The 24,948-nt window shown below is 42.8% G+C and overlaps 3 protein-coding genes across 5 annotated transcripts; 1 reads left to right on the top strand and 2 right to left on the bottom strand.

The window, feature by feature from the left end:
• LOC133843060 (intermembrane lipid transfer protein Vps13) lies at positions 1 to 14,526 on the top strand. 2 transcript variants are annotated; one of them, XM_062276424.1, is made up of 28 exons: positions 10 to 429; positions 2,430 to 2,516; positions 2,581 to 2,778; positions 2,846 to 3,205; positions 3,265 to 3,486; positions 3,555 to 3,691; positions 3,754 to 3,982; positions 4,048 to 5,572; positions 5,633 to 6,266; positions 6,325 to 6,480; positions 6,550 to 6,901; positions 6,956 to 7,101; positions 7,166 to 7,676; positions 7,743 to 7,922; positions 7,988 to 8,094; positions 8,151 to 8,744; positions 8,802 to 9,362; positions 9,422 to 9,577; positions 9,639 to 10,247; positions 10,311 to 10,438; positions 10,500 to 11,339; positions 11,401 to 11,773; positions 11,830 to 12,651; positions 12,713 to 12,813; positions 12,882 to 13,020; positions 13,085 to 13,368; positions 14,076 to 14,214; positions 14,281 to 14,526. In XM_062276424.1, exons 1-28 carry the CDS (start codon positions 330 to 332, stop codon positions 14,524 to 14,526), a joined length of 9,936 nt encoding a protein of 3,311 aa, XP_062132408.1. In that variant the 5' UTR covers positions 10 to 329. The 2 variants fall into 2 exon arrangements, with proteins under 2 accessions (XP_062132409.1, XP_062132408.1); XM_062276425.1 differs by lacking the exons at positions 14,076 to 14,214; positions 14,281 to 14,526 and adding an exon at positions 13,573 to 13,707 and having other exon boundaries at positions 1 to 429.
• LOC133843062 (uncharacterized) lies at positions 14,344 to 19,498 on the bottom strand. Of its 2 annotated transcripts, none has more exons than XM_062276428.1 (3): positions 19,359 to 19,498; positions 16,491 to 16,829; positions 14,344 to 16,423 (listed from the first exon to the last, which is right to left on the bottom strand). In XM_062276428.1, exons 1-3 carry the CDS (start codon positions 19,411 to 19,413, stop codon positions 14,790 to 14,792), a joined length of 2,028 nt encoding a protein of 675 aa, XP_062132412.1. In that variant the 5' UTR covers positions 19,414 to 19,498; the 3' UTR covers positions 14,344 to 14,789. The 2 variants fall into 2 exon arrangements, with proteins under 2 accessions (XP_062132412.1, XP_062132413.1); XM_062276429.1 differs by lacking the exon at positions 19,359 to 19,498 and adding an exon at positions 17,655 to 17,795.
• LOC133843063 (uncharacterized) lies at positions 19,478 to 24,630 on the bottom strand. The gene is made up of 5 exons (XM_062276431.1): positions 24,493 to 24,630; positions 24,230 to 24,326; positions 23,893 to 24,166; positions 22,049 to 23,834; positions 19,478 to 19,702 (listed from the first exon to the last, which is right to left on the bottom strand). Exons 1-4 carry the CDS (start codon positions 24,620 to 24,622, stop codon positions 23,358 to 23,360), a joined length of 978 nt encoding a protein of 325 aa, XP_062132415.1. The 5' UTR covers positions 24,623 to 24,630; the 3' UTR covers positions 19,478 to 19,702; positions 22,049 to 23,357.
• Between the last annotated feature and the right edge of the window lie 318 nt (positions 24,631 to 24,948).

The raw sequence follows: 24,948 nt of genomic DNA, 5'->3' as shown, positions 1-24,948 counted from the left end.
TTTGGTTGTTCTCGGCAACTGATGGTTGATGATGATGATGACATCATCACTGTTTTATTTCGTTGTCTCTCAATACCATTTTCATTCTGTTTTGTTTTAATGTTTAGAAAAGCTAAAAAAAAATCATACATCGAGTGTACAAAAACAAAACGACCATCAAAAAAATCTACGCACGCACACTCAAACACATGTACAAGCTGTAAACACAAGTAATTACAAATACTACGAAAAATCAATAAGCAGCAGCTTTTTGGGCTGCGAAACAGCTGCTTTTTGGATTAACCGAAGTTGGAAGACGAGGAGGAGAGAGAAACGGCGACGGCAACAGGATGGTATTCGAGGCCGTGGTTGCCGATGTTCTCAACAAGGTGCTGGGCGACTACATTGAGAATTTGGATCATAAACAATTGAAAATCGGCATCTGGGGAGGTGAGTTTTAGTTCCATCCACCAAATGATCTCCCAGCACATTCCTCCAATTAGATGACCCCCAAGCACGCAACTGACTCGTTGACTCAGTTAGCTGACTTAATTAATTTCTCACCCACATTTCTATTTTTCTTTTTGCGTTATCTGTCACGCACAGTTGGTTATTTGCCACCCCAATACAATGACCTTATCCTTCATGCCGCGAACAGTGACACAATTTCAACAAAAATAGAGAGTCTGCAAATTTGGCATGCATGTGCGATTAGAACGTTCCTCTCTCTCTCTCTCGTCCGCCTGTTGCGCTTCCGTTATGCTCGCAAGAGAGCCAAACAGAGAGAGCCCCACCCCAGCTCTCGTCACATCAGCAAGTTTTTGTGTTATTGTTTTCGCTTGCGGTTTCTGTTTATTCCTTCTTATCTCTCTCAATTCTGTTGACTGTTACAATCTGCTATTCTAGTATTACTTTCTGAGAAAGAATAATGGGAATCGTTGCCCCTAAGGAATGCGACGCTTTGCATGATGCATCAATGGCTTCTCAGACTACTTCAGTTGACGTGTAACGTGCTCAGCTCCAGTTGACATAACCTAACACCTTTGTCAAGCAACTAACGCACATTCAAAATGTTGATTAACCAAAAAGAATGTATATAAAGAAACAAAATGTGCTTAAACTGGTTTGCTTCCACTGTCAATGACATCAAGTCTGCCGTCGAGCCTAATTTGAACTTGAACCTGATGACATAATTTGCATCTCATGAATAAATTTCATTGTTTGAAAGCAACACTATTTATAACTCGTTGCGAGTTCTTGAATATTTTTGGCTGTTGAATGAAACAACTTTGCGTATACATAATTACTCAGACTATTAACCCAATATTAAATTACTCCATCGATTGATAAGCTACAGCTGCCAGTTTTGCGATAACAGCTTTTAGTGGACTGAATTCGAAACACAAGTGAGAAGGTTCCCCTAGTACCAACTCTTTATTATTTATTTATAGTATTGTTTTTACGTAAGTCAGCGATCGATATTTAATTTACAACGTAAGACTTTTTTTTTATCGTGTGGAATCATTAAGTTGCGAAATTTTTTATTTCAATATCTTTTGATAGAGCCCACATTGCAAAACCCGCATACAACAAAAGTGTTTTGTTTATTGTTTTGCAAATTCAAATTGAAAATTTCTTTATTCATGTGCCGAAGAGAATTGTTTCTGCAATTGCATTTTACCATTTGTATTAAAGGGAAGCTCTTTCACCTTTAAAACATTACTAGAAGAGATCTTATCAGCTATTACCTATTACTTATTTATGTATTAGAAAATATTGTTTTTAGATTGTTAACACTGTTTGAAATGATCGTATCAACTATTACATATTACCCGATGATTTATTACAGAAAATTGATTTTAGATTGGTAACTTTATTACACGAGATTACCTATATTGATTACAGAAAATTGATTTGAGATTGGTAACTTTATTAGAAGAGATTACCTATATATCCCCTCCTTAACAACTAAAGTAGTTCATTGTTCAATTTATATTGCTTATCAATAGAAATGTTGATAATGCCAATGAATTGATTATCATGCAGCAGTTGTTACTTCAATATGACTTCTCAAGTTACGAAAAGATATATTAGGGGTTGGCTAGTTAAATAAATTGACCCACATTGGTATGCATACATTGCGTATACGTAATCAAATAAGTATTCGCTGAGCTTGAGGTGCGTATGTACTTTTGGCATTCCAGACATAGCTGAAGTGCCGCTTGTCCAAGTATTTTGAATGCCAGACACGCTTAATTGAACTCGATATAAGGAAGCGAAAGTATATAGTCATAGAAGCAACACACACATCACGAGCTAGATAGAGATAATGTTTTTGGGGTATTTTTACCGCTAATGTTTTGTTTATTTGCACAATTCTACGCATTTGCAGCAATGAATCAATTTATAATTATTTAATTACTAAAAGTTTTATTTTTGATTTTTTTCAGGTGATGTGGTTTTAACGAACCTCAAGATACGTGAGAATGCGCTCGATGACTTGGACTTGCCTGTTCAATTAATCTACGGCTATTTAGGTGAGTTAAATGTATAGTAAAATGTATAGAAATAATACTCATTGAAATTGTTTATTTGTGTTAGGTAAATTGGTGCTGAAAATACCCTGGAAAAATCTGTACAGCCAGCCAGTTATTGTTGATATTGAGAATCTCTATGCGCTCGTCTCGCCAAACAATAATGTGCGATACAATGCCGAAAAAGAGGCCAAGTACGAGTTGGCAGCCAAAAAGGCGGCACTCGACGCCTTGGAAGCAGCACGCAAAAAAGAGCTGGAGAAGGGTAAGAACAAATGCAGATTATAATTAAAATTGAATATGTTTCTAAACTCACTCTCTTTGATTTACAGTCGAGGCCAAGGCTGATGCGGGCTTCGCTGAGAAGTTGACTGTACAGATTGTCAATAACTTGCAGGTGACGATCAACAATGTGCACGTGCGCTACGAAGATACCACAACCACAGGGAATCCCTTCTCGTTTGGTATTACGCTGCATGAACTGGAGCTGTATACAACGGACAGAAACTGGGACAAATGCTATATGACAGAGCGTGCGCCGCAGGTGTTTAAAATTGCGAATCTCTCTTGCCTGTCGGTATACATGAACTGTCATGGCAATCTCTATGGTAAACAGGAGAAGACGACGTTGTCCAACACATTCGAAAAAGATATTGCCAAAAAAGATTTTAAGCCGGCAAACTTTTGTTATGGTAATTCCCCAAGTTTAAGCTGAATGAAGCATTTAATTTATAGCACAAATTCATTGTAGTTTTGGGTCCACTTTCCTGCAATGCCAAGCTGAAGTTGAACATGAATCCAGAGCTGGATGTGCCAGCTTATGTGAATCCAAAGATTGACTTGAGCATGGAAATGGAAACGCTGAACGTTGGACTGACGGACACACAGTTTCACAACATCATGCAACTGGGCGATTCAATGAATCGGATGCAGCTCGGCGTGCCTTATCGAAAGTATCGCCCCTACGACATACGTAAGTGTGTCAGCTTATCAACGCGACGATGAATCAGTTTCCACTAACACAGTCTTTCTCTTCTGTAGCCTACAAGGGTCACTACCGAGAGTGGTGGCAATTTGCGATAACGGCTGTGCTGGAGCATGATGTGCGTCGAGTAAGACGCACCTGGAGCTGGAAGTATATGCAGGAGCATCGCGAACGCTGCAATACATATGGAGAGGTTTGTAATATTGCCAATGCTGCCACATTAATAAAATGTTCTAATGCCCATTTGATTTGCAGAAATACAAAGAACGTGAGCTCAGCAAGAAACCACCTGCGATGCTGTTGGAGGCCTGCAATTTGCTGGAACAGGAGCTAGATGTGTTTAATCTTCTGCTGATACGACAGCGCGTCAACATTGAGATCGCTAAGCAACGCGAAGCGGCGCCGCCAGAGAACACGGGCTGGTTCGGTGGCTGGTGGGGAGGAGGTGCTAAGAAAGAGCAAAACGAAGGGAATGAAAATATTGGTAAATGCTTAACTAATGCAGGAAAAATGTATGTGAATAATTCTGATTATTTACTACGCTTACAGTTAGTAAATTTGAGGCTGCGATGACGCCAGAGGAGAAGGCCAAGATGTTCAAGGCCATTGGCTATGAGGAGAACGTAAAGCCGCAGGATGCTCCCATCGAATATGTGGCAATTGTCATGAATTTTAAGCTGATTGCGTTGGATATTGGATTGTATCAGGAACCGCGCATTGCACAAGCCGACTCCTCATTCGACTACCATCAGATGCCAAGCATCATGCTGCTGCAGTTTTCCATGGCCACAGCTTCAGTTACGCAGCGTCCCTCGGCGGAGGCAATTAGTGTAACCGCCGGCATGAAGGAGCTAAAGCTGATGGGCTTGACGCGTGAGAATTACACGCCAATGATGGTCAAGTCGATGGTAACCGATGAATTCAATTTGCTGGACATATTCTTCGAAACAAATCCCATTGACCAAAAGTGCAATCAGCGCGTTAAAGTCGTCGCACGTCCGCTGCAAATTATCTACGATGCAGAGACGATACTGAGTCTGCTCGAAGTCTTTAAGCCGCCTCAGAATGTGAATCTGTCGCAACTGGAGCAATCGGCTGCCTCACAACTTGTGGGCATCAAGGAGCGTTCGGCCACAGGCATGCAGTATATTATCGATCAGAAATCTGTGCTGGATGCGGACATATTGCTAATGCCGAATGTGATTGTAGTGCCACACGGCGGTCGTTATGTGGAGCACGAAAAGTCACTGATTGTGGTCAGTTTGGGTCAAGTGCATGTCACCACAGCACCACATCATCGCACAGCAAACTCAGTTCAAGCGCTGCACAGTCAAGGCAGCGAAAAGGCCGAAATAATGCAGAATGTCATGGATAATGCGTACGACAGATTCATAGTAAAGCTCAATGATATACAATTGCTGGTGGCGCGACCAACTGAGAACTGGCAACATGTGCTCAGCCTCGCAGTATCCACGGATTTGCATGTGCTGCAGCCCACATCGCTGGAGATAACCGCTGCACTGTGTGTGGTCGACGATGATCCACGTTTGCCCAAGATCAAGGTGGATATTGTGGTGCCATCGGTGCTGTTGAATATCACCGAGGATCGCGTCTTTGAAGCCATTGGCGTTGCGACCAGCATACCGCTGCCCAAGAACGAGGATACCGTTGTGCAACCCATCTTGACACGCTCTCGCAGTTCCATATCGAATTTCATTAATCGTGAGCTCAAGAAGCGCAGCACCACGTCGGTGCCAAAGCCCGTGGAGAGCGTGGATGAGATCATACAGTATACGAATGTTGAGGTGAACTTCTCGCTCAGAGAAGTCTCGCTCACGCTCTACCAATCGTATCAGCCCAGTGAATTGATCAATCTATCAGACCCAACGACACCATTCGTAACGCCCGATGAAGAACGCAGCGCCAATTTATCAATAAATTCATTGGCGGGCGTTGATAGCGACATGCTGCTGCGTCGCACATCACAATCCTCGCGGCATATACTCTCTGTGCAGGTGCTCCAGCTGGACGCGAGTCTCGCGCAGCGCACCTACGAGACGGTGGCCACCTTAAAGTAAGTCATAAATTACATTTTTTAATAAAATATGTGACTAATTGATTTACACTTTTGCAGATTGGGCGGCATAAATATTAAACAATTCGATTGCATTGGCGATAAAGAGCAAGTGCTGGACATTATTGACACCCCACGCTTCGCTGAGGATATGATGTGTCTGCTCACAGTTTCCTACACTATGGCCGATAAAATATCGCCAGAGTTTAGCACCAAGTACAATTCCACCGAGCAGCTCGTTGTGGCGAACTTTGAGGTGCTGAATATTGTGTTGCATCAGGAGTGTCTGCAGCGTCTGCTGGCGCTCGTCGACAGTTTCCAAAAGCGACTGGAAAAAATTATGGTATCCACGGGGCCAAAAGATCGTTATGCTTCGGCTGGTGATGGCGATGGCATTCGGCACAAGCTGCATGTCATTATGGAGGATACGGAAACCATTCTGACCACAGCCCAACATGCAGTGCGACGCACTCCAGAGCGACGTGCTGCCCGTGTGGAGAGCATTAAAATGCGTATTGTGGCCAATCTGAATGAGGTTAGCCTCAAGCTCACCTCGCGCAATCGTCCCTTAGCCTGGATGCATGTCAAGCAGTTTGTATCAAATGTCACGCTGAAGAATTCCTATACGGAAGTGAATTTAGGTCTCAAGGATATTTTGGTCGAGGATCTGAATCCACACACAATACACACGAATGTAAGAGTTTAGAAATGAACTAAATTATTTATTTACTAATTAATTTCCTCTTATGCAGATCTTGAGTATTGTGGGTCAGGATGCGTTCAATTGCCAGGTGGTGTTGTTCAACAAGGAGTACACCAAGGATTACAATTCGGACGATATGAAAATCACAGTGGATATTGGTTGCATGAAGATTATATTCCTCAATTGGTTTGTGGCTGGCGTATTGGTAAGTTCATCGTATTTACTTAAAACATTTGTTTATTTTAATTAACTGAACTCCACCTTCGCTTTTTAGAACTTCCTGAACAACTTCCAAGTTGCACAGCAGGCGCTGTCGGATGCCAGCGCTGCAGCTGCTGAAAGTGCGCGTCAGAATGCTATGGATGCGTATGAGAAGGCGACCCGCATGAAGCTGAATGTGCGCATCAAGGCGCCAATTATTATCATACCTGAGGATTCAAAGAGCAACAATGCGCTCTCACTTGATTTGGGTCTGCTGGAGTTGACGAACAACACCAGCGAGGTGCGTGTGCCGGACATGGAGGAGCGCGGTGTCATCGATGAGATCAAGCTGCAGCTCAACGATGTCAAAGTAACCAAGGTGATAATTCTGGACTCCGATACTCCTATTGAAGAGGATTACGACGGTAAGTAGCTGCAGCATTAAAATAAGCAATGATTGATACAAATTTCTGCTTCAGATGTGGATGCTGCATTTGGCCTCAGATCCTCGCAGGTTATGATGAATCCCATGAGTTTCACATTATCCGTTACCCGCAATTTGTCGAGCACTTGGTACAAGGATGTGCCAGAACTCAATCTATCGGGTCACCTGAAGTCCGTTGAAGTAAGGTTTTGGAAATCGATCTACAAATTCAACTGTATAACGACTTGTGCATTTTTTTTTGCAGCTTACTCTATTCATGGATGACTACGCATTGGTTATGTCAATTTTAAATCATAATCTAAGCGAGGGCAACGCAGAGTTCCCTCCGGAAGAGGTTAAGGCTCCGGAGAAGCCATTACCAGAGGCAAGGCGTACAAGAACAACAGAGGATCGTGTTCAATCCCTCATCACGCCTGTGGTTGAAAAGGTGTACGAGAAACTGAAATTCAACTTCCAATTCGATGGTGTCACTATCAATTTGATGGAGGCCGAAGATCGTGGCTTGGCCTGTTTTGGCATTTACTTCTTGTCTGTGAAGGGCACCCAGTTGAACAACAATACGCTGAGCACTTCGATTGTGCTCTGTAATATTCAGTTGGATGACACCCGACCAGGCAGCAAGGGTAAAATTCGCCAGTATTTGAGCTGCAAGAATTGGAATATTTCCGACAAGAATGAAATAATTGAGGCATGCAAAAAGGATCCCACCTACATGGTTGACGTGACAGCCATCATCAAAGAGAACGATACTTTTGGTAAGCACACATAATTCATTTGTGTTTGTATAATTCTTATCATATTCTCAATTCTTTTAATTTCAGCTGAAGTTCGTGTGCGTGGCTTTGATTTGATTGTCTGCATTGATTTCCTACTGGAGCTGACAAAATTCCTCGCGTTGCCAACGGATACAACGAAAGAAGCTCCAGCTGTGGTCAACCAAGCGCAACTGGAAACAGTGGCAAGGGACAGTGCACGTACCACAAAACTAAGCATTGAAGCACGTATGTTTCATTGATCAAATGCAGATGACAAAAGTTTTAACATAATGATAACTTGAAAATTGCAGAACAAGGTCCAAAGAAAACAATGCATCTGATACTACACGTAGATCAGCCCGATGTGATCTTGGTGGAGAATCTCGATGATTTGAACACCAATGCAATTATCTTCAATGTGAGTAATTGTAACATTTAATTTACAGTATTAATCAATTGTCTCAAATCTTCCAGGCACAAGCTCATCTGAATTATCGCTCAATCAACGACAAGCAGATCATCAATGGTCAAATCGATGCGCTCAAGATATTTATGTGCGCTTTTCTGCCCGAGCGTCGCGAGCTAACTCGTCACTATATACTGCATCCATGTGTGATTAGTCTGCAGGGCTCCACTCCCGAAGAGGAGGGCATGCACATCAGCTTGAAGCTGAGTGATATTATCATCAATGTGTCGCCAGCAACAATTGAGCTGCTGAACAAGGCAATGATGAGCATAACCGTGGGCACGGCAGAGAAGGCAGCTATTGAGCAGCAAAGCAACGATTTCTCCCAGCTCTGGTATCCAAAACCATTCAGTTCGCGATCGTACTGGTTCACCAAGGTTGAAAGTGCCACTGAGGCTCAAGAGCTGGACAATGTTGTCGCAGCGGACGTCAGGGGAAAAACAGAGAAATGTGTGATCGAGATGCCGAGCATAACTGTTGTCATTGAATCCGGCATGGGCTACTATACCAAGCCACTCATCTCACTGGACACGCGCATGACGGCGGTCTTTAACAACTGGAGTCGCAATTTGACAGCACATGGTTCTCTAACGTTGAATATGGTAAGTTGACGAAGGCTTGCAAAAACAAATTCAACTAAATTCTTTACTCGATTGCAGAACTATTACAATCAAATCTTGGCAGAATGGGAGCCTATCATCGAGCTGAACGAGGTTGTCGGACGGAACGGTGTGAGCGAGTATATACCTTGGGAACTGCAGTTTGATTTGACGATCGAGAAGGTCACAAACGAATTCGACGAGACAGACGACAACCAAACGACCAACATTCGCATACATTCCAAGGAAACTCTCGAGGTTACCTTGAGCAAAACGTGCTTGGGTTTGCTGAGTGAACTGGGCGACGCTTTCTCGCAAGCTATACACGAGAAGGGTTTGAGTAAACCTGATGTGGTTGCCCCGTATATTGTGGAGAACGATACGGGCGTTGATATTACATTGGATCTATCGCAGGGCATATTCACGCTGCACGAAGTGCATCGCGGTGGACATTCGATTAACAACTCGTTGGTGCTGCAAAGCGACAAGGAGGATCATCTAGTTAAACCAGAAGATATACAAGTGTGCAAGGTATCAGCCGGCGGACGTGTCTACTTGCAAACGAAGGACCTGAGCACCATTCCCGAGGATATGCATGAGGACTACAATCTCTATGTGACGGTTAGCATAACTCCCAACTTTGCTCTAGCTTTGTTTAATCTAATTTTGTGCGCTTGTAGATTAGTGATTTGCCTTTAGAAGTGGTGCTGCCTGTGTCCAAGGCTGACACACGCTATTTCCCCTTGACGGGTTTCGGCAAAGACCACTGGGCTATCGTATCTGAAGTCACACTTGAGTATGGCACCACCAAAGTCAACATTCATGGCGTTGTCAGCGTAAGTATTCCCTATTGAAACCATACCTTCATTCCTGTCTAACGTCCATTCTCTCTTGTAGATACACAACCATTTTACGACCACAATCAGCGTATTTCGACGGAAGTCAGATTTGGAGTATATACTCGTTGGCCAAGCGAAACCTGGCCAAGTATTGAATGTGCCCTTGCACGCCATCTATTCCGAGAGCAAGGAACTGTACTTTTCGCTCAGTGGCTACCGCACTTCGGTGCAAGGCATTGTCTGGAACAACAAACCCTCGGAACTCGACTATGACCAGCAGTTGCAATGCGATCCCATCGATACCTATGAGGCGCTGTACATCAATGTGAAACGTGAAAAGCGAGATATTTACTTCGGCACATCCGACAAGTATCGCATTATGAGCGTTACATATACGCTTCATTTGCGTCCTCCGCTTTACCTCCGCAATTCGCTGCCCATTGACATCAAGGTATCTGTGCTTGGTTGTTCGGTGCGCAAATCACCGGCTAATGATGAAAACGAGCGTGGAACGCAGCTGAGCCGGTACACGGACCTTGATAACTATCAGGGTGAGGATTTCCTTGATTATGGCGAGAAGGAAGTGAATCCTGGTCATGTGCTGCACTTGCCCACCGTGCGCATGTTCCAAAAGGGCAAGGAATCAAAAAGTGTGCTCGTAGTGCGCGTAAGTAGACATTAATTTAAAACCAAACAACATTTAACAAGAATTGTCTTGCCATGTAACTAGTTGATAGGTTACCTGGAGAAGGACTGGTCCTATACCACGGAAATATCGGAGAATAACCCCGAAGTAGCTGTCTGGACATTCGCTTCCTACGATTCAGACGTTAAAATGGAAATGGATCTGAATGTGCGGTAAGTCAGCAGAACCTATTTTATTGATTTGATGAAGTAACTTATTAACTTGTATTTGCAGCACAACCAATCGTCATGGCAGCGTCATGCTAACCATTTACAGTCCCTTCTGGATGATCAACAAGACGGGCATGATGCTCACTTATAAAACAGAGATTGCCTCCGTTGAAGTGCTTTATCATCCACCCGAGTACTCTGGCCCGATTTTATTCACCGCTCGCGAGAAACTGTTCGACAAGAAGCGCGCATCGATAAGAATTGATAACGGCGATTGGAGCGAGAAGATCCCACTGGATGTTGCTGGTTCCATCGGCGGTGTCACGTGCAATGCCAACGAGCAGAGCTATCAGATTGGTGTGCACAATCATTTGACACAGAACTCGCTGACCAAGCAGATCACCTTTATACCCTTCTACATCATGCGCAACAAATGTCGCTTCACCATCGATCTTCAAGAGCTTTTGCGACCCGGTGATCCCTGGACAGTCCTCCAGCCTAACCAAGTGGAACCGCTGTGGCCCAAAACTGATTCGAGTCACAAATTGATTGTGCGCGTGGAGGACAAGACTACGCCCGCTTTTGACTACACCGAAGTGACGTGCACATTGCTGAAGCTCGATGACAGCAAGCATGGTGGCATCCATGTGGATGTGCAGACCACCGAGGGTGGCGTGTATATAACCTTTACCGAATACCAGCCAAGCCTTGCGCCTGGCCTGATCATCAATCACACCAGCCAGGATATCGTGTACTACGAAAAGAACGTCAAGCAGGAACATGTCTTAAAGTCCAAGCATAATACGATGTACGCATGGGCCGATCCTACAGGACCCAAGGCTCTTGTTTTTGGCAAGGACAAACATGAAACAGATCTGAGACGCGATCACATCGAGAACATTGCGTGAGTTTCTTTTACTGATAAGGAAATTCTTTGAATTCTATAAACATTTCACTTCTTGCAGTTTACCAGATGGCCGCAAAGCGTTTATGGTTTCCTTCCTCGATGGCATGCAGCGTGTGCTGCTCTTCACTGAACTCGAGGAGATTGCCAAGCGCACAGAGACGAGCGGAACTTTGCAAACAATCACACAGAACATTGATTTGCATATTCATGGCATTGGTATCTCTGTGGTTAACAACGAGTCGGGACTGGATATTCTTTATCTAGGCGTCACCAGCTCGGGCATTGTTTGGGAATCAAGGAAGCCGAACAAGAAACGTTTCAAGGAAATGACCATACAGGACACCGAGCTCATGGAAGCCGAGTACCAGCGCTACCTCGTTCACAAGTCGGTCAACGATGTGAAGACCTACAAGTTGGACAACAAATACCTGGTAGAATCCATTATTATTTCAATTATTTGCTTTTTACTAATGCGAATCTCTTGCAGATTAACTTCGATACAATGACGCTGACAAAACAATGCGATCGACGTCTTAAGCGCAGTTTCTACCCAGCCATTTGGATGTCAATGAAATCATCGCCGTTCCAGAAGCAATTGCATCTAAAGATCAATCGCATACAGATGGACAATCAGTTCATTGATCCCGTATTCCCAGTAGTATTGGCGCCCATTGCTCCGCCCAAAAGCGTCGCCAGCAGCACGACAATGAAGCCCTTCATCGAATGCAGCATGATCGAGCGGGTTATACCCAACTCACAGATCAAGCAGTTCAAGTATGCCTCCATTCTTATACAGGAGTTCCACTTCAAGGTGGACATACTTTTCCTAACTGCCATTGCTGAGATGTTTGCCGCGGATGTGACGGACGAACAGGCCGCCAAACTGTTCCGCAGCGATGTGGAGTCCATTGAGCTGCCGTTGACAGCTCACTTTGAGCAGCATTCGCAGCAGGAGCAAAAGAACTTTTACGATAATCTGCATTTGGGTCCATTGAAAATACACGTTAGCTTCTCGATGGCTGGTTCCGATACCACAGCGTTGCCTGGATTCCTTGGACCGTTGGTGCAAGGTGTGGGCGTTACTCTGACCGACATCAATGATGTTGTCTTCCGCCTGGCGTTCTTCGAGCGTGAATATCAATTCTTCAGCCAGTCGCAACTTGTGTCTGAGGTTAGTTCTCACTACACTGGCCAGGCGCTGAAGCAGCTGTATGTGCTGGCGCTGGGCTTGGATGTGTTGGGCAATCCTTATGGCCTTGTGGTGGGCATCAAGAAGGGCGTCGAAGATCTGTTTTACGAGCCATTCCATGTAAGTTGAACTTTATGATAGCCTCAAGGACTGTGCTGTAATTAACTCTTTCTTTTGCCAGGGCGCCATTCAAGGACCTGGCGAGTTCGCCGAGGGTTTGATGCTGGGCGTCAAGTCGCTCTTCGGCCACACAGTGGGTGGCGCAGCTGGAGCGGTATCCAAGTAGGTTCACATCATGTGTGGCAATATAAAACAGAATTAAATTGCTTATTTTTGTTATCCACCACTAGGATTACAGGTGCCATGGGCAAGGGCTTGGCTGCCCTGACCTTTGACGATGACTATCAACGCAAACGTCGCCAGGGCATGCACAACAAGCCAAAGAATTTCCATGAGGGTCTGGCACGCAGCGGCAAGGGTCTGGTGATGGTGAGCTCACACATCTCAATTGGCATAATCAAGCATTTAATCATCGCTTTTTCATTGCTCTTAGGGCTTTGTGGACGGTGTCACAGGAGTGGTCACCAAACCAGTAAGTGGAGCACGCGAGCAAGGCGTCGAAGGTTTCTTCAAGGGTCTGGGCAAGGGCGCCATTGGTCTAGTGGCTCGACCCACCGCAGGCGTTGTTGACTTTGCCAGCGGCAGCTTTGAGGCTGTTAAACGCGCCACCGAAAGCACCGATGAGGTGAAACGACTGCGACCACCTCGCTTCCAGCACTACGATAATGTGTTACGTCCCTATTGCCATGGCGAAGCTCTGGGCAACATCATGCTTAAGTAAGTACTATCTGTTGTTTATTTATTTGTTTGGATTTCGGCCTACTAAAAACCACTCATCTTCGCTTAACGTGTAGTCTAAATTAGTCATGCCAATCTCATTTGCATTTGTCCGTCTAATGTGTTCCCATTATTGCTAAAATTTTGACACGTTCCACTTTAACAAGCTAACCACTGACACACATCGAATTTTTGGCTCCACAGATACCCAGATAAATCATAACTAAAAATAATACTAGAACCACAGAAAACACTACACACTGCAATCGCAATCAATATTAATTTTAACTCTACTAATAAACTATAAACTTTGTAGTTATATCTTTTCATACTAAAATAGATAACTTAAAACTAAACTAAATTCTATGTACAAATTTCGCTTAAGAAACTAGCACTTCTTACTGTTTTCCACTTTAGTAGAATAAGTTCCTGCATAATTTCTATGTTAATTATCTAATCATGAATATTCCGAGACCGGTTATACACTCTATGTCGATTAACAGTCTCAGATGTCTACTTGCTATTTTCTTACACTTACTGAATAAATAAAGAGTTGTTGATCTTGTAGTTAGAATGCCTCATTCGTTGAGTACTTCAGAATGTACATAATTAGAGCAATCCTAACCAAAAAAAGAAATAAACTCTTTTGCATCATAAATTGCAATACCTCAACACTTTTGTTTGCTGACTGCTTGCTCTTCGCACAGGGAGCTCGACAAGGGTAAATTTGCGACCACCGACAGTTTTATACACTGCGAGGAGATCGTGCAGAAGAAGGAGTATTTGCTGGTCACCAACTATCGACTGATCTACACACAACGCAACGAAATGTTTGGCGTCTGGGTGGTAAGTAAACGCATAAAGAATAATTTCACTTCACTCTTGCTAATCTATCTTAATCTCTCTGCTTAGTCCATGTGGTCCTATCAGTGGGAGGAGATCAGTGCTGTGACAAGTACGGGGCGCGGTGTCCAGTTTACAGTGCAGCGTGAAGGCAAACGCTTGCTGGGCGGACTCTTCTCATCCGGTGAATCACCTAATAAACTCATATTGGTGACGGATCCACGCAAACGTGAGGCTCTATTTGGCATTATCGAATCTCAACATAAGGATAGCAAGTTCAGCCATTTACCCAGCTCTCGCTATCCGACGAATTGAATTTTTTTTTACAATTTGATTGCTTTTACTACATTATTTATGTATGATAACACACGCCACGCTTCAACTCACCGGCATCATTGGATCGAGAGAAATAGCAACACACTACATAGAACCTTATGTATATTAACAGATTATGTTTTGATATTAAAAAATTTTATGTCAATGTTGAGGATAAACATGAAAAAATGTGTGGACTTGTCACTAGCCTAAATAATCATAATCATAAAGTGCTATCGCTTCACAGGATGCCCAGGTGAAGGCTACACCTTCTTGAGAAAGCTGCTGGGCGGCGTGGAGAGCGGCATAATTGGCTCGTAGTTGTTGCAATTGTCGCTCTCGCAGAAGGAGGTGAGCGAGGCCAACGCATTGGCCGCCAATGCCTCCACACTGAACATAGTCGACAGATGTCCACTGCTCTCGAACTGATTGATGATCATGTTCACCTTGCTCTTGGCCTCCGCCTTCAAGCACGGCGATGTGGGATTGCTGCTCGGCTGCTGATCGTTGGGCGCACCATCGTAATTGCCATCGCAGAGATCGAGGCTATTGAGCAGATTCTCCTTTTCGCTCTGTTTGCACTTGGCATTTGGTGGCGTGCTGGTTGTATTGCTGCTGATACTACTGCTGGAGTTGGAGGAACAGCGTGTGCTCAGACCGGTGGCGGACTTATTGAGGCGACTGAGAAACCAATTTTTGGCCGCCTTATCGGATTCCTTTGCGGGCGTTTTCTGCGGACTCGCCTGTGGACTTTGCGATTTGCGTTGTTTCTTCTGCTCCTTTGGAGTGAGATTCGTTTGGGGATTTGGATTCGTTAACGATGTCATTTCGGTGTCACTGTTGCCGCTGGAGTAGCTCTTCTTCACCGCCTTCTTGAGCCGCTCCGGGCTGGTCAGTTGACTAGACAACTCACTGTGCACCGTCTTCACCTTGGCTTGGAAGTCCAGAGCCAAACTGCCGTGCAGACTCGATGGTATTGGCAACGGTTTCACTTCGCCGCCATTGAGCAGTTCGGTGGTCTCCACTTCGGTACCGCCAGTCGATTCATTCGCCACAACCAGCGGCTGTGGTGGACACTTTGGTATATCGTATTCGAAACGTTTGGCCAATGCACTCGGACTGTTGCATTTCTCCGGCAACCGCGGCGGCGTCGAAGCATCGCCAAAGTTATACAACGGCGATGGCTCCTCATAAATGCTGTCGGTTGGCGATGTGACTGCAGCTGTTGCTGTTGCTGCTATCGCTGCTGCTGGAGGGGAATAGCTAAGCTTCTTCATCGTCGGCGGCGTGGGCAGTTTGCGTAGCATTTTGAGCGATGCCTGGGCAATGGCATCGCCACGTATGGCCGCCTCAATGGCATGGATCCACTCTTTGGCATCGACCTCGTTGTTTGCCTGATACACAAACTTCTTGCTCGGATCAGCGGTTGTGATTTGAAAGCAAATCTCACGCCGCTTGCCCTCACCGAAGTGCTCGATCTCAATGGCCGAGCTCTTTAAGTAGAGGCTGCTGCTGGGCCGACAGGCGGTCGGACCATCTGCATAGCACAACATCCAATCGTTCAGTATGCCACAGTAATACTTCTTGCTCTGATCGAAGAACAGTCGCTTCTCGATTCGCTGTAATTGGCCGTATTTGGTGGATCGCTGCAGTGCCAAGTGACCGGCGGGCAGATCGGCATAGGGGCAATTGATGAACAGCTCGTGGGCAAAGACCTGTTGAGTCTCCGCTTCGGCCTCCTCCTCGCCCTGATGCTGGCAAATGTCGTAGAGCTGTTGGTCGTGTTGTGGCTGGTGCTCATCGGCAGCCAGTGCCTGTATGCTGGAGCAGCGAAAGGTCTTATCACTGTTGAGCGAGGGATTGCTGCTCAGATCGATGTACTCGCGCGAGGCGGAGACTGCAATTAAAGTCAATTACTGCATGCCACAAGATAACTACATTCATCGGTTGGATGAGACACTCACGTGAGTTCCTCGATGAGGAAGATGTTGTGGCTTTGGCTGGTGCTGCCGCTGCCGCTGCTAAGGAGGAGGAGGCGGTGGAGCTGGTGGACAACATTTCGAGATAGCAACCGGTCTCGGCGCCCACTTTGCCATCCGCATCGTGGCCATTCGATTTAATGACCGTCGTTGGCACTTGAGCAGCATTTGTTGCCGCCTGCTCGTCTGCTCCATAACCCGAGAGCAGTTGCTCGCATCTGTCCAGCAGCTCCTGTGTTTGTTCCGAGGCCGTGACATGAAACAGATTCGAAGTGTTCTCATACTCGGATGTCTCCAGCGAGGCTCGAAAGTGCGCACGCACATCTGCAAATGTGGAATGAAGATCGATCATCATCGGTTTTGATTATAATTCTAATGTGCCCTCTGTAAAGCTAAATATGGAGAACGATTGCTTCATTGGCTATTAATTCTGGAACGCCTCATTGAACTTAATGGCAGACATCGAGAGCATTGCTGTTTGTTGAGCAATTTCCATAACTACGACGGGTTAGTGGAACTGTAACTGGGACTGGGCTGTGGCAATTAGCCATGTGTCTTCGGGTCTTGAGATGACTCAGAAACAGAAACTGAAGCAACAATAGCAGCAACAAGTCTCCCCAGCTACTTATGACCTCATAAAACCCCCCAACGGAGTCAACTGCGAATTGACCGCAGCAATTAAAAGCAATTTCACTGCGCACCGAGCAGACAGCAGTTCAGTTCAGTCCAGTTTCCACTTAAGTTGAAGACCCTCTATCCCCAATTCCCACCCCGCCCCCTTAGTACTGACCAATCTTCCGACTTTTATGTAGGTTTAACGGTAAAGACGAACAACGACAACAACAATAACAACAACTGAAGTCAGACAAAAAAGACTTTGGGAATTTGCAAGAAATCTTGTTAAAATTTAAACACGCAGAGCTCCAGACAGACAGAAATAAACGTATAGTCCATACGTAATTAGTATTAAGAAACAAGCGAATCTTAACTCTAGCGAATATGAAATACTGTTTCCTAACAGCCGTAAACGAAAGAAAGTTTTTAACTCCCGACAATAAATATGAGAGGTCTACGAAGCTTGTCTGCAGATGAGTCACAGGCGGAAAGAGCGCTTAAAAACTTGATTTGTTTGCTCCTAAATCAAATTACATTTCTTCCACAATTTATTCACAAACTTGACCATTTTGCAATTTTAGAAAACATTTAAAAGACTTTAAATTTTGGAGATGCCGGCAGAGCCAGCTTAGAAAAATGTGATATTGTATGGGAAATAATTGAAATAAATTATTTTATAAAAGTTGAAATACATTTTAGAAATGCTCGACGAATCTAAGGTCTCCGGATTCTCCGGATTATTCGGAATAACTTCCTTTAGATTCGCATATCTCGATACACTATGTCAACTGCATTCAGTTTGGTTCAGTTAAAGATCTAATATATTTAAGAAACTTTTGTTATAAGGGTAAATTGGGCACAAAGAGATTAGAAAATAAAAATGTATAGATTTCAGAAATGAATTTTAATAAACGAAATAAATTATAGAAATATCTCTGATGAAGGTTTAATGAATTGAATTGTAAGTAACAAATAATATTAACTAAAGTAGTAAAAAAAGAGGTTTTATTATATAAATATACCCACTCCTCACTCACTCTTCATCTGCAATTCTTTCTCAGACGTGTTACAAGTTGCTTGACCAAATCAAAATACCCGCTAGTTCCCAAGCGATACTCTATGGCGGCACGTTAAGAGAAGGGCTTAAACCAAGCGCTTTGGGCATAGTTTCGCTTCATGTCCAATCTTTTGCATATAGTATACTATACTATGTAACAGAGAGCGAATGAAGCACGCAAAAGACACAAACCGAAAGTCAAAACCAAACCCAAAATGCTTTCAATAAAATGTGCACAAGAATGAAAAGAACAAAGCGCAATTAAAGTTGTTTCAGCTTCAGCTACAGCTACAACTTCAGCTTTAGCTTCAGTTCCAGATACGAGGCGGTCAGCCATGAGTCAATATACTATATGTGTATGTAAACGAATACGAGTGCGAATAAGAGTTGGAATACGAGTAAGCTGGTGTTCTCATATTCTTGCGGGTTATTAATGTTTGTGTTCTGCCATACAAGAAAATTATATGCCCCGGGGGCCAGACGAGACGCAGACATCGACTGTGTCTTAGATGATTATGAGTTACTTGTGCCGCAAACATCTTTCAAATTTCCATGTTTTGCTAAATTAATAACATTTTATACATTAACTAGATACATAATAACTAAATGCGTAGATGTTCGTAAGTAAATTGTTTTAATAGGTAATGTGCTTGGTTTGTTGTATAGTATGTGTGGTAAACGATTATCAACGCATTTAAATACGCTCTCAATGGGGGTAATTAAATTAATGACGGAATTAGTAATGCATTAATAATGACCGAGCATTGCGGAAAGATAACAAGATTGTCAAGATTTATTGGAATCTAGAAGTGATTCTATAGCATAAAAAAATACAAGTTTTATTCAATTTTGCAAGGATGATATATCAATTATGTATTATAGGGGAAAATAGAGTATAACATATACTAATAAAAATAAGATATACTCCAATTTAATTTATGAAATATAAAATTTCGTAGGAATCAGAGTAAGTAGAATTTCAATCATTTAGATTTACATATAAAATACATCATTTATATATTTTTTTATACTACACAATAAGAATATATCACAGAAAAATCGAAAACATTTAAGAATCACACAACTCTCACATAGAGTATTTTTGCCTCGTCATCACAAGTTCAACTACTATTACTACAATAGTTTTTTTTTATGTTTTTGTGTAGTTGCTATTAACTTACCTAATAAAAACTGTTCAATTTCGGCGCGTTTAAACGCCTTTATGTCCATATCCATGATAAAGAGTTAGCGTTAATTTGAAATGTTTATTTCTATTTTTTTTTATATGGCGTTTTCTGTTTTGTTGTTGTTGTTATTGTTGATGTTTGATTTACGATTTGCTCTTGTTATTATTATGCTGTTTTTGTTGTTGTTGGCCTTTTGTTGTGCAACAACAACAACCAGAGAGACATATGCACACTGAGATTTTTGTTAACAATTAACAGTTTACTGTCAAAATTAAATAGCACATTCTATTAAAAATCACATGCACTCGCCTCGGATCAGCGTTAACCGGGAGCACAGCCTGTAAATGCAATAAATAGTAACCATTTGGCGAAAATTTCACAGATACACGACACTCGACTGTATCGAGGGACAGATAAACACACACGATTACACTCAGGTAGCCTCGCACAACAACTGTCTGGTTGTTGTTGTCTCCTCTTCGAGCTCCATAAATAATGAGAAACCGTTTAAGAAATCTCCCCCACAGCGAAATCAAAACGAAACCGCACCAAAATCAATCCGCGCCGTGGTGTCTTTAGTCTTTATCTTCATCTGCGTTGTGTTTAAAGTAAAACGAACCACGAAATGTTTGCGATTATTAATAGATTCAGTATTTGTCGACTGTGACTATTGTTTTTGCTGTTGATTCTAACAGATACGCATCGAAGGCGGCAACTCTGTCGAAATTCTATACAAGTCTCTATTCGAGTATTGTTCTCAATTCTCGCTTTAAATAATACCCTGCTCTGTCTGTCTGCAAATGGGGTGTATCCACTTAGTATGTTAATGTTGATGTAATGAGTGTTTTGGCAGACAATAGCCGCCATATTTGGAAGTGCTATGCTAACTGATTGTTAAGTAAATTTAGTACGATCGAAGTCGAAAGAGTTCAATGACTTTAATGCAATTAATGAAGGCGGATTATTGAAATTGATTGAGTTCATTTATGAGAGAGGGCTTAAAGAGAGAGTACAATATTATTGGAAAATAAATATAAAAACATGAGAAATATTACTTTAAAAAAAAAGAGAAAACTGTTGATAGTCCTATAATAAAAGTACATATTTTCAATCAACTCTGTTTTTTTTTATTTGAAAAAGAAACTGATTAAAGTTCTTTAATAAAAAGGATTCTTTAAAAAACAATAATTTATTTTTATTTAAAATATATTTCGATTATTTATAGGATGAATTTGCTTTCAAAGTGAATATGAGCTCAAAACTTTTGAAGAAGTTTTTTTTTTATCTCGTCTTAAGCAAAGTAAATATCTTTACAGAAAACTTTCCAGTTTGCATTACAGAGTATGTTTATCCGAGCATACTCGCTACCAGCATTCTGAATTTTTTGATATTTTATTTAAGTTTTTCATTGTCTGTTTTGGTAGTTTTTTTTTGTTTTGTTGTAATTTTCTTTTTGTTGCACGCTTCGCTTGGCGCTCATGGAAAATCAACGCAGCCGGCGGCGCTGATGACGTTATGTTTCTTTGTTGTTCATCACTCATTTGCTATATACACTTAGTGTATATATCTGATTGCAGTTACCATATATACACACACACATACACACACCAATAATACAAATGCACATATGTTTGTATATTGGCAGTCATAGTATGTGTCATTAAATGTTATTACGAAATGGCTTTGGGGCCGATTTTCATAATGCGATACTTAGTTTATGCAGCACTACACAACTTTGCTAGTATCTAACTCCAGGGTCTCTGCAGGGGGTACAAGAGGGGATGGGGAAGGGAGGGGGAACAGCCTCTGAGCTGTAAAGTCAGTCTGTCGATTTAACTGCGGTTTATTTGTGTTTGCTTGTGACGCTTTTGTGGCCAAGTCAGGCATGGAGTGTGATGTGAGGTCTAGAGGCTTAGAGGCAAAGCCCTATCAATGTTTTATTTATGCTGCCTGCTGCGATGTCTCTGATGACTGGACTTGGCCAAGCCTTTTGTCACTTTGTTGTGACTCATCCCAAAAAAGGCGACGCGTGTCGTTGCCCATTAAAAATGTTTTTTTGGCGACATCGTGACGTCTCCTTTGCGAATGCAAATGAACAAGTGGATGAATGGCAATTGGCACTTGACACTTCCCGACTCTATAGACTCTTTGGGATTCTATTAGCGACTTTTACTTTTTTTTATTGCTGTTGCTGACAGCACATAAAATAGAGAAAGAAAATGAAATGTAATTCGCAGCGCTTCTGCAACTGTCTCTAACAATAACAATAACAAATAACAATAAAAATCGGCAGCCATAAACAATATACTGTACGATATGGATAATTAACACTTGCTGCATTTTAACATATCGAATTACTCTGTTTATTGCACTTGAGACTAGGTTCTGTTTTCAGGTATTTTCGATTCTAAGAGTATATTCCATATATAGCACATACACACATACATATCTAGTTATTTCTAGCGACACCATTTTCCGGCATTTAAACCGTTAGCTAAAGCGCAGGCGTGTCTTGCAATCTTAACGTCTGTAAGTCTGTCTGTCTTTCGTGTGCATTTCCGGTCATTTTCAAATGCCACAGCGATTTCCTGCGAGGGCATTCGATATATTTTGATATAGTATGCCTTGAATTTAGCATCCGGTTTATTCATTTCTTGTATTTCTTTCTTTGTTTTTACCCATACACTTTGCGCTTGTTTGCGTTGACGTTGACACCTTTTCTGCTTAAGCTTAACAACAGCTTTTCTACGCTCTCCGAAGAACCAATGCGAACACAGACGCGCTTTTCATTGCGAATCCGAGAAGCCGCACTTTAGTTGTATGTGTGTGAACGGGCTAACCGAACGGTGTGTGGGGGGTGCAAGCGAGCGCGAACGCGCTCTCACCAAGAGCTTTTAAGCGCGACTTGTGTGTGCGCGACCGTGAAACACACGAACGCAACTGACTGTTGACTGCTGGTTGCAGCTCAGCCAGAGGCCAGATACTAGAACTGTCGCTGCCGCCGTTGTTGTCTGCTGCTGTTCGTGGGGGAGCCGAAGCCGAGGCCGAAGACGAACACGCACGACGAGGCGCCCAGGCAGCAATACGAATCGTTTTGCTTGTTGTTGTTGTTCTTTTGCTTTGTAGAACGCAAAGCGGAACAACAACAACGAAACGACTAAGTAATATCGTTTGTTGTTGTTATTATTCATGCATTGCATAAAGCCGAAAATATGAAAATGTTAATTTCGACTGCATGCTCCATTTTGCCACACAGCACAATTTGAAGCATCGTTCCCCAACATGGCCAAAAAATGAAAACAGGCTCGCCAACCCGAAAAAGAAGAGAAAAAAATTAAAACCAAAACAGAAATAAAAACCAGAAATCTTCTTCTAATGTGCGCAGCAAGTAAAGCGAAGAAGAGCAGCAACTGTGGCAGATGTTGTTGCCGATGCCGGGGCAACTTAGAAATTCGATCCTTGTTTAAAAGCCAATCTACAGGATTGCCCCCGCTCCCTGCTCCCGCTCCACACTCACTCTTCTTGTTCATTGTTGTTTTTGGCGGCAGATAAGCTGAAGTTGAAGCTGTTGTTGTAGTTTAAGATGTTGCCTTTTTTGGCAGGAAAGACGTGCTGGCATCTTTGCTGCACAACAACTCAATTTTAATGAAATGTTTGCTGCGAAATAAATTAAGAATTCTCTGGGAAACTTGGCTCGCAACCTTGACTGGCCAATAATGCTGGGCACTGATAACTCGACTTGTCTCGACTTATTGCGTGACTTTATGTGGCAGTTGCTGCTGTTGGGATAACAGGTTATCAGAGAAGTGGCAAACAGTTGCTGTGATTCACTCGCTCCACGAGTTGCTGCTTGTTGCAACAATGTCTGCTGATTCATGTTGTTGTTGTCTGTGCTTTTATGCTAACTTTTAATTATATGCAATAACAAGTCTTTTCTTAATTCGAACTAAAAAACAACAAACTTTTGTACTTTAAATCCATTTGCAAACGTCGTTACTTGAGCAACGCTTGCAAGCGATCTTGAGGCGTTTTGCTGGCGGTTTTAAACGCGTGTGATTTTAGATGCGCTGCCAATTGTAGCAATGCATTTTGTTTTTGTGTTTTCGATTGCACTTTCGGTGCTGCGCTGCTGACTGCGGGCGTTGTTTTCGTTTTCTTCTTTTGTTTGCTGTTTTGCCCTGCTGCCTTGGGTGTAGTTGTAGTTTTTGTTATTGTGGGCGCCGCTTTCTGCGCTGTCGGCGTCTTTTGTAGTTGTTGCTGCTGCTGTTGTGATTGTGTTTGGGGCGGGGGAAGCTTCAGCCCAGCATTGACATCTTGATTTTTCTTTTTCTTCTTTTTCTTTTTGCTCGCCACTTCAGTTGTTTTTGTTGTTGCTGTTGGCGGTGCAATTGTTTCGGCAGCTTTCGAGCGTTTTTTAGGCTTTTCAAGCGGCAACATAGTGTTGTGTCCACAGAGCGAGCAGTCAACAGCCTACAAAATGAATGGTTACAAAGGTGGCATAAATACGGCAAACAAAAAGATGACTTACAATATTACTGGCCATGCGTTTCTTCAGCCATTTGGCGCGCTTCCTCGCCCCAATGCTCAACTTGCCCTGCTTCGCTTTGGCCTTTTCCTTTTCCACATCCAGGCGAGCGATTAACCGCCTTCTTTTTGCATTGTTTGCCAAGCGTTGTGGTTGCAACTGCAGCTCATAATTGCCATCGGCCCACTGGTTGCCACAACGCTTGCACATCCTTGCTGCGCCCACGCAGTCAGCGGGCAACTGGATGCTGTGCTTGGCCAACTTGCGACAGGTATTTCTATACAGGGAAATGCGAATATTGCGATTATTGAACAACAGAGAGGAAGAAATGGTAGCTCACGTGTAGTAGGATTTGAGCAATCGCTCGGCGTGTGTCGCCGTTGTCAACTCTTTGGCGCAGTTCCATAGTAGATTTATGGACTTTTCCTCAACCATTCCTGTAAATAATTAATGTAAAGAGCAATAATATTATGCACTAAATAACGCGCCACATGGTCGACTATGTCAACAGTTTTAATGAATGACAATACAAATTACGAATATACAAAAACCGTAAACGTAATAATTTATATTCGCTAAGTATCTTTAACTTGATTAACTTACTATATTGCTTGTTTAATTCATAAAATACACAATTATCAACTACGCGATTTGGATTTGATGTTAAAACACTTTGTTTACGTGCTGCCACTTTGGCGTTGCCACTGGATAACATTGCACTGGCAATCGGCATTATTATCGATGTTAAAGCGCTGTTACGGCTAGCATTCACAGTTTGCTGTCAGAACTGGCTGTTACATTTGAATTAGTGCATTATTCATTGATTTTATTTTAGTTTAACTTCATAAAAATATAATTTGAATTAAGTTATAAATTATAACATGTACCATTTATTTTAATAATAAATCTTAATTAAATTAATCTAAATTGCACAAATAGTAAAGAATTTTGTATCTGGCTGTTTATAACATCAATGTTAAGTATGAATTTATATCGTCTAACAGCGGCTAATCGATAGTTGCTGTTTTGGGTGCAATGGTAACTCTGCCGCAATATCGA

Source organism: Drosophila sulfurigaster, chromosome 3 (genome assembly GCF_023558435.1).
Source record: "Drosophila sulfurigaster albostrigata strain 15112-1811.04 chromosome 3, ASM2355843v2, whole genome shotgun sequence".
NCBI lineage: Eukaryota > Metazoa > Arthropoda > Insecta > Diptera > Drosophilidae > Drosophila > Drosophila sulfurigaster.
The sequence above is the reverse complement of the archived record's forward strand: the minus strand, read 5'-3'. Positions and strand labels throughout refer to the sequence as shown.